This window comes from Lampetra fluviatilis, chromosome 59, assembly GCF_964198595.1.
Source record: "Lampetra fluviatilis chromosome 59, kcLamFluv1.1, whole genome shotgun sequence".
In the NCBI taxonomy this organism is placed as follows: domain Eukaryota; kingdom Metazoa; phylum Chordata; class Hyperoartia; order Petromyzontiformes; family Petromyzontidae; genus Lampetra; species Lampetra fluviatilis.
The window spans coordinates 7029956-7044980 of NC_136333.1; the positions used below are offsets into that span (position 1 = coordinate 7029956).

At 54.1% G+C, this 15025-nt stretch overlaps 1 protein-coding gene across 1 annotated transcript in view; it reads right to left on the reverse strand.

The window, feature by feature from the left end:
- LOC144950743 (uncharacterized) overlaps positions 1 to 15025 on the reverse strand; it is a 151866-nt gene that overhangs the window by 32173 nt on the left and 104668 nt on the right. Inside the window, exon 3 of the mRNA XM_078880815.1 lies at positions 14473 to 14523. Within this exon, the coding sequence (XP_078736941.1) occupies positions 14473 to 14523 (51 nt within the window). The remainder of the gene's footprint in view (positions 1 to 14472; positions 14524 to 15025) is intronic.

The window sequence follows — 15025 nt, forward strand, 5'->3', positions numbered from 1 at the left end:
TTCTCACCTCGTGATGGGGACTTTGTAGGATGAATGTTGAGATTTATAAAGACCACGCAGTGATCAATAAGGTGTCTGAATTGGTCTGTAATAAGGTAGGGCACTGATAAGGGGTTGACAGGTTTGTAATATATTTCTGGTAACGAGATTTTTCCATAACGCTGTGTTCTTCAGGAACGCAACAACCGCCGCGTTGGCAGGAGAACAGAGACTGTTACACCGTTACAGACGGATGCAATGGGCAGACGATTACTACTCGTCAAAATGCGTTTTGCCATCGAGACAAAAAACTTGAACGGGTGGAAGAGAAAAAGTGGCGAGTTCAAATTGGTCGAGAGAGAGCGAGAGAGAGAGCGTAAACTCACGATGACTTACTGAGCTTGGTCTAAATAAAAAAATTCTGGCAAGTTCACCCTCCGCGCCCCCCCCCCCCCCCCAATGGAGAAAGTTAATCATCCATCGATTAAAACAGCCCAATTCTTTGATTACTGATTTTTAGGTCAGCCGGTTAATAATACATAACGGTGTACAATTTACGCTGTACGCCAACAACGAAAAAAGAGGGCACGAAGTGCCTGATCACGTGCCAGCCCGGAGTGAGTGGAACACGACGAGGTGGCACGCATCATCTTCAAGAGGGCCCACCGTTGGCAGGGTCCAATGCCGCTAATTGAATGATGGATGTCTCTTCCATGCCAGCGCTCACTCGACCCATGTGTCTCTTACCAGATGTGGCCTCCTGCCACCGCCCCCCGACCCGCCTCTCATCCCCCCCCCCCGCTCCCCTGCACCCCCCCCCCACCACCACCACCACCAAGGCCCCACAGCCCAAAATGCACGTCCAGACGTCAGTTAACTCCGCACGGCGGCAAGAGGCCAAACAACCCTGCGGCCTACGTCGCCGGAACTAGGCTATAAACTATGTTTTATGTTACCGAGGATCGGGCCCCACTGAAGCTATGTAGCTCTTTTTCAGAAGCGACCTGGCTCAACCAAGAGAGTGGCTTATCATCATTATCATTATCATCACGTGGCAGCAGCCGAATACTCTAAACGCACGCCGATGTTGATTCTAAACGTGCGGGGGGGAAAAGCCGGAGGACCCGAAGGGAAAAAAACAAGCAATCACGGCGGAGAGAGAGCGAGCGAGCGAGAGACGCAAACTCCAAATATACAGCAGGTGTCAGGCGTCAGGATCAAACCCATGACCTCCTGTGTACCATCACAAATGATCGTCCAACGAAGTGGCTGATCATTATCATCACCATCATCACGTGGACATTTACAGCAGCGGCCAAATCCCCTAAACGCGTGACATCCATTGTTAAACGCGGAGGGATAAAAGTCCGCGGCTCCCATCGGTGACGAGTGGTACGCCCTCAACAGATGAACTGTTCCTGCTGCCCCCCCCCTCAACTTCACCAAGCCGCGCTGAGCACACGTGGCGCAGTGTGGTCAGACGGACTCCTCGTGACCGGCTCGGACGTTCTGGGGAGACCTTCATCCACCAGCAGGGGCATCGAAAAGAGTTGCACGTGCCAAGCGTGCGTTCATTCGCGGACTGCGTATTTCAAGCATTTGTGGGATTTCCACATTGCCAGCGGCACCTATCTCATCGGGTACCACTTGTAGATGCGTGTAGAATATTATATTATTGTTATGGGTTACCTCCAAGAGGCAGGCTGTTTTGAGAAGACCAAGACCAGGTTTATTTCATTTGTTCTTGACACAGAGATACGGTTATTTATTGAACGTATTACCAAACAGAACGTTTGGAGCGTGCATTTTTTTTCGATTATTATTTACGATATCATCAGCGCGGCTTCACTCGCGCTCGAAACATCGTTCAGCTGCACTGCGCGCGCGCGCGCGCGCGAGAGGAGGTTAAAGCGTCACGCGCAGTCACTCTCCCCATGTCACACGAAGTTGTAACTAAAGTAGCAAGAGCAACACAAATATTATTAAATATGAGTCGGATTTAAGAGACCACCACCTTTAAGGGCTCGCATGCCAGAGCGCTTAGGCACTTGATTTGCTGCTCCAGATGAATACCGAATGATATCACAAAGAAATAAAAAAAAAGAGAGGTAGTAGGGTCCATTTGCGGTGAATTCAAAAGACTAAAAGCAATCCGAGTCTGTTTTTGCAGCGACCATTAACTGCTGAGTGGTTTAAGTCAGTAAAGCGTGGATGACTCCACCACCAACCCCCACCTCCCCTCCATCACCCCCCCAACCACCATCACATCCCTCCCCGCCCACCGTACAGCCCACCCCCCCCCCGCCACCTCCCCCCCACTACCACCACACAACCGGCAAAATGAGATCACATCCTTCGCGAGAATCGCAAGGAAAGGAACCAAGCGGTAATTCACGATCGGTATAAACACGAGCGGAGCGCGCGTGACACCCACCGCAGCAGATACACGAGAGCGGTCAGAGCGGTCTGACACGCAATGGCACGGACGGACGGACGTACGAGCAGGCGGGCGAGCCAACGAGCGCGCAAACGCGTTCGTGACGAGAAGCAACCACGATCGCGGCTCCGCCGTTTACGCTCGCAGGCCGTAGGGCACGAGCGCCGTTAGCGAGCGCTAATTTAAATGTGGCAGGGGCACGCGGATGAGAGAGGCGGGCGGGCTGGCGGTCGTGAGCCTCTCACATATTAAACCCGGCCGCGCTTCGTCTCTCCGGCGCAAACGTCTACGGCCACACCTCCGCCGCGGCGGGGACGCACTGCTCTTTGGGCCGAGTTGACCTAGGGGAGATCCAGGACCGGTTCGGACGGCGCTCGCCCACTGATGTTGGCCGTGTCCAGGAATTGAACCGATGGGGCCGCCGGGTTCGTAGCGCGGCGGCCCCATCGCGAGCACCTATGTAGGCCACCGCTGCCCATACGAGCGACGAAATTGTGGTAGGGGCCAGCACCACGTACTCTCGCCTGGCCACCTTTGACCCCCCCCACCCCCCCCACCAATCCATTACTGATGTCCACGACCACACCGCGCACACAAAAAAACAGAAACGTGTTCTTGTTTTTGCCCGAGTCAAAATCTGCAGGAGACCAGCGCACGTTGCGGGAAAGCCGCAAAGCGCCTCCCGCCGTGGATGGGTTCGGTGGGGCTGACTTTTGCCGAACCAGGCGAGACAACTCCGAGGCTGATTTGGCGACAGTGAGCCGGGCAGCGCTGTCACAGTGACAAGAGCCAAGCAAATAAACACAAAAGTGCAGCGATCGAGCGAACAGAAATCGGCGCACGAAACTAAAAAAATTAAAGACAGCGGATCGTCCTGAGTTTGCACGGAGGGGTGGAGGAGTGGCGGAGGTCAGAGCCAATAAATGTTCACGCTCGAACTCGGCCGTTCCCTGCATGCGTGTCTTTCTTTTTGTTTTACGACAAAAAGATGCAAAGACGCCGCCGGGTCCACTGATGCAATCGGTGGGATAAGACGGCGTTGTTTTTTAAACTTTGCAATAAAGTTTTTTGTTGTTTTGCAAGGTGGCATCAAGCATCGATGTCCCAACGACGCGTCGGTGGTGGGTGGGGGGGGTGCGGAGAGAGGCTTGCGTCGTTCATCCGGATTCATCGCGTTGCACGTTCCCCGCGACCGACGTTCGATCACAATCACAATCTTTAGTGTGCAGGACACCGCTGCGGTGCATGTCCCGCGCCGTCGCGTGACACTGCAGGACACCGCTACGGTGTGTGTGCGTTCGCGTGCGTGCGTGCGTGCCTCTCGCGTGACCACAACGACGGTGACGAAGTTGACAACAATACTTTTTTTTATTTATATTGTTTGTGCTATCGCTTCGGCTTGCTGGCTCTCCACACCAACCCCCACCACCACCCCCCCTCCACAACCAGACCCACCATCCCAGCAGCCCACGCCCAAGATCAATACGGCATGTCATAACAAGCTATTAAACGCGATGAAACGCATGGCGAGGGGAGGAGGATGGAGGAGGAGGAGGGAAGAAGAGAGAGTGCGTGAGCCGCAGAAGAGTTGGGGGTGGTGGTGGTGGTGGGGGGGTGAGAAGGGCCCCTCTTGTGGGTGGGAGGGAGGGAAGGAAGGAGAGGAGAGAGAGGCGGGGCGGGGGGGGGAAAGAGTCGGGGAGGAGGCGGGAAGGGGTGGAGGCACAAATAGCCAGAGAGAGATGCCCTACACAGCTGTCAGCCATGATTGATGATCGGCACTAAAAACAGGCTGTGGAAAAGGAGGGGGGTGGATGGGGGGGGGTTTGAGGGGGGGGTACAACCACAGTTTTAATGGGGAGGGGTCTGGCCCAGGGGTTGCTTGTTGGTGGTGAGATTTGGTGCGATGTGGAGGGTGGGGGGTGGAAGGGTTAGTTGGTGGGTGGGGGGGCACGGTGAGGGTTGGGGCAGAGAGGGGGGTGGGATGCTGGGTGGGTGCGTGGGTTCGATGTGTCCTCTGGGTTCCACATGGTGTGGAGGTGGTGGTGGGTGGGGAGGGAAGGAGGGAGGAGAGCGGATTGTTGGCGGGAGATTGTTGGTGGTGAGATTTGGTGAGATGGGAATCAGGCGGGAGGGAGGGAGGGACAGGGTCCGGGTTGGCGGGCCGGGCTGGCGGGCTGGCGGGCTGGCTGGGTGGCTGGCTCCTAGGCGGTTCTCGGGGTCAGCTGGGTAGGAGGGGAGGGGGGGGCCTGTCTGACCTTTACAAAAGTTGCACACACACACAGCGAGAGAGAGAGCGCTGGCCTCATAATTAATACACGCGGCCACAGCGCTTATTACTGGGTGTTGTCTTACACAGCTCGCTCTTGTTGTTTTTCTAGACGCCGATTGAATAAGCATCGTATGTCTCAAAACAAGGGACAAACGCACACACACTCGCAACAACAGCCGAGCCCGCGAGCGCACGCCGCATGCGATTGGCGAGATGTCAACTAACCTCGCCTGGTATGTGGGAGGTCGTGGGTTCGATCCCAAGCCCGACGAAGCCTGCTGTGTATTTGGGGTTACGCGTGTCTCCCTCGCCCCGTGATCGCGTGGATTTTCCTCCCCTGGTTCCTCCGCTTTTTAACCCCCCCACCGCATTTGGAATCGACTTGCGTTCAAGGGTATTTTGGCTGCTGTACATTTCCACGCAACGATAAGCCACTTCTCGTCGGGCTATCATTTACGATGGCCAAGCCGCTTCTGCGAAAGAACGAAGAAGCAGCTCAGTGGGGGGGGGGGGTGATGGGGGGCATTACCAGGTAACATTTTTAAATAGTGTAAAATATCTTCTTGGTTGTTTCGGTAAAGTCTACGTGACTTTACCGAAAGAACCAAGAATATGAATCCCTGCCGTCACAAAAGCTTTAAATCGAAGTATAAAATATATTTTTTAAGTCCGCTGTGCGCGGTCGTCACTGTGTCGTAGGCGTCTCAGGACATCCCGTGACGAACCAAACACGACAAACGCCTTCTCGTTGCTCTCTCTCTCACGAACCCGCAAGGTCCCTTTCACCACCGGCGGAGTCACGAACACGGCACAGGCTATTCGGGCCAAAACCAGCTGGCCAGCGGCAACTTTTGGCGTAGCGAGCGAGCGAAACCGCGGAACTGCTCAAATACAAACTCCCGTGTCGAGCAGCGGATGGAGCAAATCGTCTTCCCGACGGGCACGCGTTCCGAAATCGACCCACCGCTTTGGCCCAACAACAACAGGGCGAGCGTCTGTCGAGGCCGCAAGGCTCGAACGTCGAGGGTGGCCGTTGCGGCCGTTAATAGGCCATCACCGACAGTAGCTGGTTCTGGACGGTGCTTTGTACGTGGGAGAGTTAGCAACAACGGGGGGGGGGGGGGCAGTAGGGGGGGGGCAACTGCCCCCCCCACCCAGCCCAGCAGCAGCAGAGCCTAGTTAACCTGGCCATGAGTTTTATTGCGTAACTGTTACGGGTCAAACGATGGAGAAATGTCAACACATGCCATATTGATTCAGGCACAAAAAAAAATAAAAAAAGGAGCTGCACCGCCACTCCATCCTGAATCGGCCCCATTCACATTCCAACCCCCCCCTCCCTCTCTCCGCTCCCCCAGCATCTCCCCAACCCGACCACATCACCCCCCCCCCTTCAATTCAAAGCGATAGGGGGGGGGTGAACAGGCTATCGTATAGAGATGTCAGGCGCCCTTTTGCTTTCTTGCACATTGCGCAACGACTGAACAGTCCTCGATAAAAGAATGTCCGCTGCTTTTCTCTCCCCCCTCCCTCCCTCCCTCCTCCCCCGCCTCCTCTTCTCCACGATCACGTAGGGACGCGGTTGTGATTTTTTTTTGTTGTTAGCGGCTTGCGCGCCAAATAGCCACGACACGGGGTGAGGGGAGCGGGAGAGGATGGAGCGAGTGGAAGGGAGAGTCAGGGATGGATAGCTAATGGTGGGGAGGGGGGGGGATGAGTTGCTTATTTAATTATTTCGACACTTCCAAACTTTCCCCCCCCCCTCCTCCTCCTTTTTCTCTCCCTCCCTCCCTCTCGCTCGCTCTCTCTCTCTCTCCCTTTCTTTCTCTCCGGTTAAAATAATGGTTGTTACGGCTGTGGTATGTCCAAACCACTCAATTACAAATTTCTTCTGGCGGTGTCATATAAAATTAAATAATAAAAGCCAACCCCCGCGCCCCCCCCCCCGCCCCCCCCGTTCTCCTTCACTCGTGCAGCGCTGACCACCACGTGGTTGACCGTCAAACTTATTCACTTCGTGGCAAAGTTTCTCGTGTGATTACCAGCGGCGAGACGTCGCACTACTCAAATTGTTAATGTTGCGGATTTGCTGTCCGACACAGCGCGGGTGTCGGCTGAAGTGGTCAACTAATCGGCGGGTTTTGTGCACGCGAAAAAAAACCTTACTCATTGGCTGTGTCGGGTGGTGGAGGGTTACGACGCATTTATTAGACTCACGCGACCGGACCCGAAAACCTTCATTACGAATAATATTGGTCGCGAAAGCCTAGCTACGTGATTTTTCGATTTAAAGCTTTCGTGACTGCAGGGATTCATCTTCTTGGTTCTTTCGGTAAAGTCACGTAGACCTGTTCTTCACCTGAGGACGGCCGCTTGCGTTGTGGCCGAAACGTCGCGAGAATTATTTTATTATATTGTATTTTTATCATTTTATTATTTCCCTTCTACGTGACTTTACCGAAAGAACCAAGAAGACCTAGCTACGTGTTCAAGTTATTTACTTATTTATACATCTGTCTTAGGGGGGGGTAATTATTTGAGGGGGGGGGGGGGGGCGGCAGGGCTGGCGGCAGGACAGCGCTCCCCCCGACTCACGACGCTGGGCCCCGATGTAACCGCTGCGATGAACCCTCGGGACAACATGAGCAAAGTTAGAGCAGGAGCGAGCGCCAGCCAGCGGGCGGGCGAGCGAGCGAGCGAGCGGGCGAGCGGGGGCCAAGCTCAGTCTAATAAGCGGCTTGGAAACTATAATTACCCTGAAAGAGGCACTCAGTCTCATAAATAAGGAATTTGGCCGATCCTCCCTGGGGCCTATATCGGCAAAATACAATTTCCTTTTAAAGGAAATCATTAGTGCAGAAGGAAGCTGTCTCTCTGCACAGACCCGGGACAAAGAACCATTAAATAAAAAAAAAGTGGGGGGGGGGGGGGGGGAGATGTTGGGTGGTGGTGGCAGTATTTTTGGGGGGGTTGAGAAGTCGGGGTTGGTGGATGGTTGGGTGGGTGGGTGGTGTTTGTGGGGGGGGGGGTTAGTGGCGGGCACCATGATGGGGAGGGGACGGAGGGAGCGGTGGCGTCAGTGAGAAGCCTGGGGGGGGGGGGGTTACAGTGGTGGCGCGGACATTACGAGCCAGAAGAAATATGCTTTATTTATTAAACAGTGGAAAATTGCTGAGCTGGCACAGACAAGTTTATAGCAGTGGGACAAGCAAGGTCATCATTAGGGGGAGCGGGCGAGCGGGCGGGCGCTAGGAGGGAGGGGGCGATGGAGGGTCCGAGTCGCCGAGTCGCTTGGCTCCGATCTGCCCGTCCGCGTCCCACCCCGTTGACTTCGGGGTCGGCAGGGAGGGATTTTATGTCCCCAAACACGAGGGGGCGGTAGGAGGGATGGAGAGGAGGCGGCGGCGGGGGGGGGGCCCCGGGAGGAGACGGCAGACAAACTGGCCATCGGCTATTTCGCGTTTAAAGTGGCGGCGCAACGAAGCGACAGAATTTTTGACTCTTTGACGCGCGCGCGGCGCAGACGTAAACTTCAACAAGGGCAGCGAGCGGCGCGAAGTTACGATCCTGGCTCAGCCGGCCTCTCGCAGCCCGGCATCCACGGCGGAGAGAGCCAGACGTTTGCCCGGGAAGGGGGGGGGGGGGAGAGTTCGCTTTGACGACCAGAGAGTTCGCACCCGCGGTGTCGAGAGAGTGGCGTGGAGCAGGGGTCGCAACCGGGTACCCGATACCCGTACCCTACCCGATACCCGGCTACCCGTACCCGGTCGGGTATGGATACGGGTACCCGTTTGCGACCGGATACGGGTACAGGTAGGCCGTGAGTCACTGGTGAGTAACCGTTTGTCACTCATTTCGGGTAGGGTACGGGTACGGAACGGGTACCCGTACCTGGCCGGGTACGGGTACCCGTTTGCGACCCTGGTGCGGCCGAGTGCGGGTACGGGTAAGGAATCAAAACCCGTTTGCGACCTCTGGCGTGGAGAGTCGAGCTGGTGGCCGGCGTGTGCCGCGTGCCGTGGGGAGCACGAGTTGAGTTCTCGCTCATGTCACCGTCAACATCGATTATCTGAACCGGTCCTGGGCCTCACCACCCCCCACCCCCCAAGTAGACGCAGTCTCAAGTAGCCGGTGCGGTGTTGTAGTAAACGTCGCTGCTGGGGAAACAAAGGCGGCCGGGGGTGGTGCTGGCCACCTACCCCCTCGTGTACCGTGCCGGCCTTCGTAGGTGCTGCTCGTTAACTGTTAAGGCTACACGGGGGGGGGGGGGTGGGGGGGGAATCCGCTTAGTTTCCCAGATCCGACAAGATTTGGCGGGCGTTCGAGCCGATTCGGCCAACTTGGGCTTCGGCGGGGAGAATGAAGAAAAACTACTTTAAAAAAATTGCCCATTGACAAGAGAATAGGGTGTAATTGTCTCGAGTATAAGTCGAGTAATTTCTCTTTGATTATGAATGGAACCCCCCCTCTCAGTGAATGAATGGTGGCCAGTGTCTCTCTCTGCAAGGCCGCTTCACGCCTCGATTTGGTACTCGGAATCAGAATGTATTTTTTTTCGTGTTTTTATATACCGGAGGAATCCGATGAGCTACGAAGCTCTTTTTTGATTTACAGATGTCCAGTTAGGGGGCGAGCGGGTGGGGTCAGCAAGCTACAACAACAGCAAACAAAACAACAACAACACGATCGGCGTGCAAAGCATAGGGGGACCGGTAGAGAAAACCACTTCTCGGACCCCAGAAATATTTATAATTTATTGCACAGCTTCTGGGAACGAAGCTGCGAGTTGACCGCTCGTGAAGGGGGCTCAATTGGGGGGTGCGGGCGTGGGTGGGGGGCTGAAGAGGGCTCAGCTCCCCCCCCCACCCTTCTGAATTCTCAAAGTCCAAGTCGTGCCCCGTACCGGATGATGTATACACATAGAGAGGGTGAGAGAGCTTAGAGCAGCATGTCTGGCAGACAACAACAGACTGCATCGTCACTCACTCCGTTTAGGGTTTGTTTGAAGTTTGTGTAACATTGTCTGAGTTGTGACCACCCCCCCCCTTCGTAAGCTTATGCATGCCCCCCCCCCCCACCCTCTTTCAATAAGGTCACGGCACGGGCCGGGCTTAATGGCGAGTTTAGTGATCGCAGAGATGCCCAGATGTCATAAACAATATATTTAATTAACAGCCCTTTGCCAATCCACTGCCGGGTGAAGAAAGCCTGACATGTCGTTCGTGGGGGGTTGTTTGACCGTACTTCCCCATGCTGGTCCATGCCGGTTGTTCGTATTGTGCAGGGAACCCGGGGACCGATTCGGAAATCGCTCGCGACTGATGTTTGCCGTGGCCTGGAGTCGAACTGGGGTCGCCAAGGCTCGGAGCGCGGTGCGCGCTCGCCACCGTGCCGCTCCTCCACCCCCCCCCCCCCCCTTGCTGGGTACAGATGGAAAGTTATAAATATTTACATTTTTTTTTAGTTGAACGTGGAGACCCAGAACGGACCCAGCGGCAAGCGTAGTGACCCAGCGTGATTCTCACAGTCTGTGCCGTAACGTTCCTCTACTACATTTACCCGCTGTCCTAATCTCCCGTACCAATGCCCTTATTTGTTTCCAAGATGACCGGCAGCTTTGCCCCCCTAGGGTGGGTGGAGGTGTGGGGGGTGCGTCTTACTTTCATGGTGAGATGTTAACTACCTCGCCTGGTATGCAGGAGGTCGTGGGTTTGATCCGGACCCTGACGCCTGCTGCTGTATATTTGGAGTTTGCGTGCCTCGCTCGCTCTCTCTTTCTCCCCGTAGTCGCTTGGTTTTTTTCTCCGGGCCCTCCGGTTTTTTCCACTCCACATTTAGAATCAAGATCACGCGTTTAGAGTATTTGGCTGCTATAAATGTCCACGTGATGATGATGATGATGATAAGGCCCCACTTGGTTGAGCAATCATTCGTGATATAGCCAAGTCCGCTTCTGAAAAAGAAGCAACGTATCTCGGTGGAACCTTACCTGGTCAAATAAAAAGTTTGTTCAGTTTCTTTGTTTACTTTACAGTTGTGGAGAAATAATTGGTTCGTCCTCGTGCTTGAATGTAACACCCCTGCGTTTGTAAAGGTGACGGTGCACGTCTCCGTGACTTCTCACCAGGCTCGGTAGATAAAGGAGCCAGGCTCGGTATGATTGACCTGTTTGCTTAAACAGTGAAACCTGGCACAGTGCCACGTTACTAAATGGTTTTCCCAGCCAACCTGTATTACACCTCGCGAAAGGTTAAGCACTTGCCAGTTTCGTTTAACTTTATCGGCCCTAAAAAAAAAACACCTTTATTTTATTACTATTATTATCGTAAGGTAAAAAAAAGATATCAACCTTTCCATTACCCTGACTTTTGAGTCGTATTATATTACATGAAATATCAGGTTTCGGCGCTTGAAATTGCAACGAATTACATTTTCAGCCCTTTGTAAATGTACATCCGAATGAAGGCCTCTTGCATGCCCCCCACACCGAGTCTACCAAGGGGGTTTCTTTGACCATACTTCACCACGCTGGGTAGTACGAATTTGCTTACGTGATCACCCGGCCACCGATCTTAGCCGGTGGCCAGTAACTGGGTTCATAGTGAATAAAGCATTTGCAAGCATATTAGCAGTTGCAGTTTAACACGTGATGTATTCAATTCAACATCGTGTAGGTGTATGGGGAGCAGCCTTGCTTTGTGCCTCGTGACTTCAGTCAGTGGCGAGAGATATCAGAACCGGCCCTGGGTCCTCCCCTAGGTCGACTCAGCCTCAGATGAGGCAGTGTGCGCGCGCGTGCGTGTGAACATCACCGGGGAGACGGAGGCAGCCGGGTGTGCTCTAGTCAACATGAACTGCCGGCCTCCGTAACACTTGACCCAACACAACACGTGGCTATACGGGGGATCTTTGTCTTTTGTGCCGCCCCCCCCCTCCACCCCGCGTGCGTTAGCAGTGCGTGTATCGCCCCGTTCGATGCGTCCACTGCCGCGATTCCGACGTGCCCGTCGCTGCTCCGACTTGGCGAGGTCAAGCGCCGTGAATGGCGCTCGCCTCTGCGTTGCTCTCCATTTGAAACGGCGATTAATAAAACGCGCGAGCAGGTCAAGGCCCTCTACCGCGTTTGCTCGAGCGCCCGAACCATCTTTATTCTTTGCCCGCGCGTGTGCGCGTGTGCGTTTTGCGCGCGTATATATTTGTTGACGTCCTACCGGACATCTGTGGGGGAAAAAAAAGCTTCATAGCTCATCGGATTCCTCCAGTATAATAAATAAAAATTCCTATTCGCCTCCGTGTGTGTGTGTGAGCGTGTACAGCGGGCGGTTAACCCTTCCGCGTTAGGCTCAAATGATGTCAACAAAACGCAAAATAAGACACACACGGGCACTCGCGGACGGAGCGATCGCGAGTGTGAGATGACTGGAAATGTCTCCTACGAGCTCAGGCGTTCAGAAAAACGATCGAGGGGGAAGGGGGGAAGGGGGGGCGACGCCCCTAGATTTAGAACCCCCCCAAAGCGCTCACACGTGGCACGGCGCTGTTCGTAAGCACATGCTGGCACCGCCGCCGAGTGCGAGGAGTAACTACCGGTGGGTTCTCCGCATCGAACGTTCAATACGATGAGAGTGGAGGAGGAAGAGTGGGGGGGCAGGGTGGGGGGGGGGGCAGTGGGGGGGTCTGCGTCGATCAACGCCCGACGCTGGTGAGGTCTCTTCCCCGCTGGCAATGAGGGTGGGGTGGGGGGGCACTGCCAATCGGTGTCCCTGGGATTGTGTGCGGTTGGCCGTCTGAGGTCGGAGTGTATCTGGGGATTTTTTTGGACGACGTTCAATTGAAATGTCTCATCATCATCATTATAAATAATAATCACGATAGTTTACTTACTCATCCAGGAAGGCCGCGCTCGTTTCCCGAGGGGTTTCGCGACACACAAAAAATCGGGCATCCGTAAGAAGCTCGCGAAGGAGGCTGCGCTCATTGGCTGTGTGCGTTGCAGCCGGCGCGTTTAACCCCCCCCTCTGCCCCCCAGCGATGATTAAATCCCAACTGCCGTATCGGAATCGTGATCGGAAATCAACCAAACGACAATCCGGAGTGCTTTCGGCCGCAGCACTGCGTTACTCGCGCTGTGACAGGGAATGCCCCCCCCCTCCCCCCCACTGCTGCCCCCTCCCCCTCCTCCTGCTGAAGATGACACTGCAGAACTACTTCCAGGGTCCTCTCTCACCCAATACCGGAGGGCGCACGCACGCTCATCCCCACTCGGCAGAGAATATTCCCGGCGTGTCAATCACCCAATAGATTTTTTTTTACGTGACGTTACCCGCCATCAATTTATACATATCTATTATTTTAAGGCCGCGGTGTTATTGGCAAACGTGTCGAGCTCATTTCGATAACATTTGAGAGAGACGTTCACCTCGACAGGATTGTGGGGACCGAGGGGTGAGCAAAATGACCTCTCTAAGCTGGCTGGAGAGTCCGACGGATTGACGATCACCGATGGCCAGAGGTCGCAACCGGGTATCCGATACCCGTACCCTACCCGATACCCGGCTACCCGTTCCCGGCCAGGTATGGGTACGGGTACCCGTTTGCGACCCTGGTGCGGCCGGGTACGGGTAAGGAATCAAAACCCGTTTGCGACCTCTGCCGATGGCTGGCTCGGAGATCTGTGTGCGCCTGCGTCAGCTCTGATATAACCGCAGGCTCCGGATTACAAGACGCACCACCACGAACTTTTGCTTTACAGCGCACGGTGGAAGAGAACGCCTCACATCATTCCGGGTGACAGTGTACTTATACGTAACCGGGGTTTTTGTAACTTTGATATGGCGTGGGGCAGACAGTAACGGTGGCGCATGGTGTGGTGCGGGCGCACTGCTTGTTACTTAAAGGAGTGTCTTACAATTCGGAGGATTACAGGAAAACTTTTGTGATGTCTCGGGGTGATACCTGCACCACTTTCAACAGCAGCAGTGCCACTGGCACCTGGTACGAATATAGAGATTGTGTTGGAGAGCCAAGCCACAACATTTACAATCAGAGTACGACGTTTCGCCAGCAGTTCCAGCTAGCTTCGTCAGGCGACAGACAGATTTGTGGAGAAGTCCACCTGTTTCAAATCTGACTGTCGCCTGATGAAGCTGATTGTAATTACTGGCGAAACGTCGTACTCGGAATGTAAATGTTGTGGCTTGGCTCTCCAACACACCGGTTAGTGCTGTACTAGTATATTACACTATACACTACACTACACACTACACTACACACTACACTATACACTACACTATACACTACTATACACTACTATACACTACACACTAGTGCTGTGCTAGTGACGAATTGGCCACGTTCTGTTTACGTGACAACCCTTGCCAGTTGGCTGTGTCGGGTGGTGGCGGGTTTAACGACACATTTATTTATTTACGCGATGTAACTCAAAAAACCTCCACTAAGGATAGATCGTGCTCAAATTGTAAATGTTGTGGGTTTACTCTGCTGAACTAGGTAACGAATTGGCACGTTCTGTTTACGTGACGAACCTGACTGATTTGGCCGTGTCGGGTGGTGGTGGCGGGTTTAAGGACACACTTATATTTACGCGATCCAACCCAAAAGAGAAATCTCTATTACGGCGAATACATATTACGCTCGACCATACTGTGTGCGCGTGCGTGTGTGCGCGCGTGCGTGCGTGCGTGGTGAACTTCTCTCGCACCGCCACGTAGCGGTGCAGCATGTCGTTTAGCTCTGCGAGGGGGGGCGCGTCCTGAGCTGCACTAACCTTCTGAATCGTGGCAAAATGAGCGGATCCAAAGGATTTAACGCGAAGGGGCTGTTGAAAAGGACAACAGTTCAGTGTAAGTGCCGAAACACAGAGGGCATGATGATAATAATAATAGTAGTAGTCGTAGTAATGATTAACGTTATTTTTGTATAAGCGCAAATAATTCACGTGATTAAGCAGCACAAATTATAACGATGATTAAAACAATGACGGTAAAAAATGTGCAAAAAACAACACGCCATGAATAAACCTCAACACAATACAATTCAAATAATGCTCATAATGCAAAAACATGAGGACAAATGAAACACGTGCGGCGAGTTGTGAGACAGGCACGATGCTGGGCCGGTGGATCGTGATGTGCGTAGAGTGACCAGAGTGGTGAAGTATGGTCAAAAATCTCCTCCCCCCCAACGCCCAACGCCCAACGCCCACCCCCCATATTATCCGTCTGCTGCTATCAATTCCCACGTGATGATGAGCCGCTTCGTCGTGATAGCCAGGTCGTTTCAGACAACAGACGGCGGCCTAAGCTCAGCGGGGCTTTACC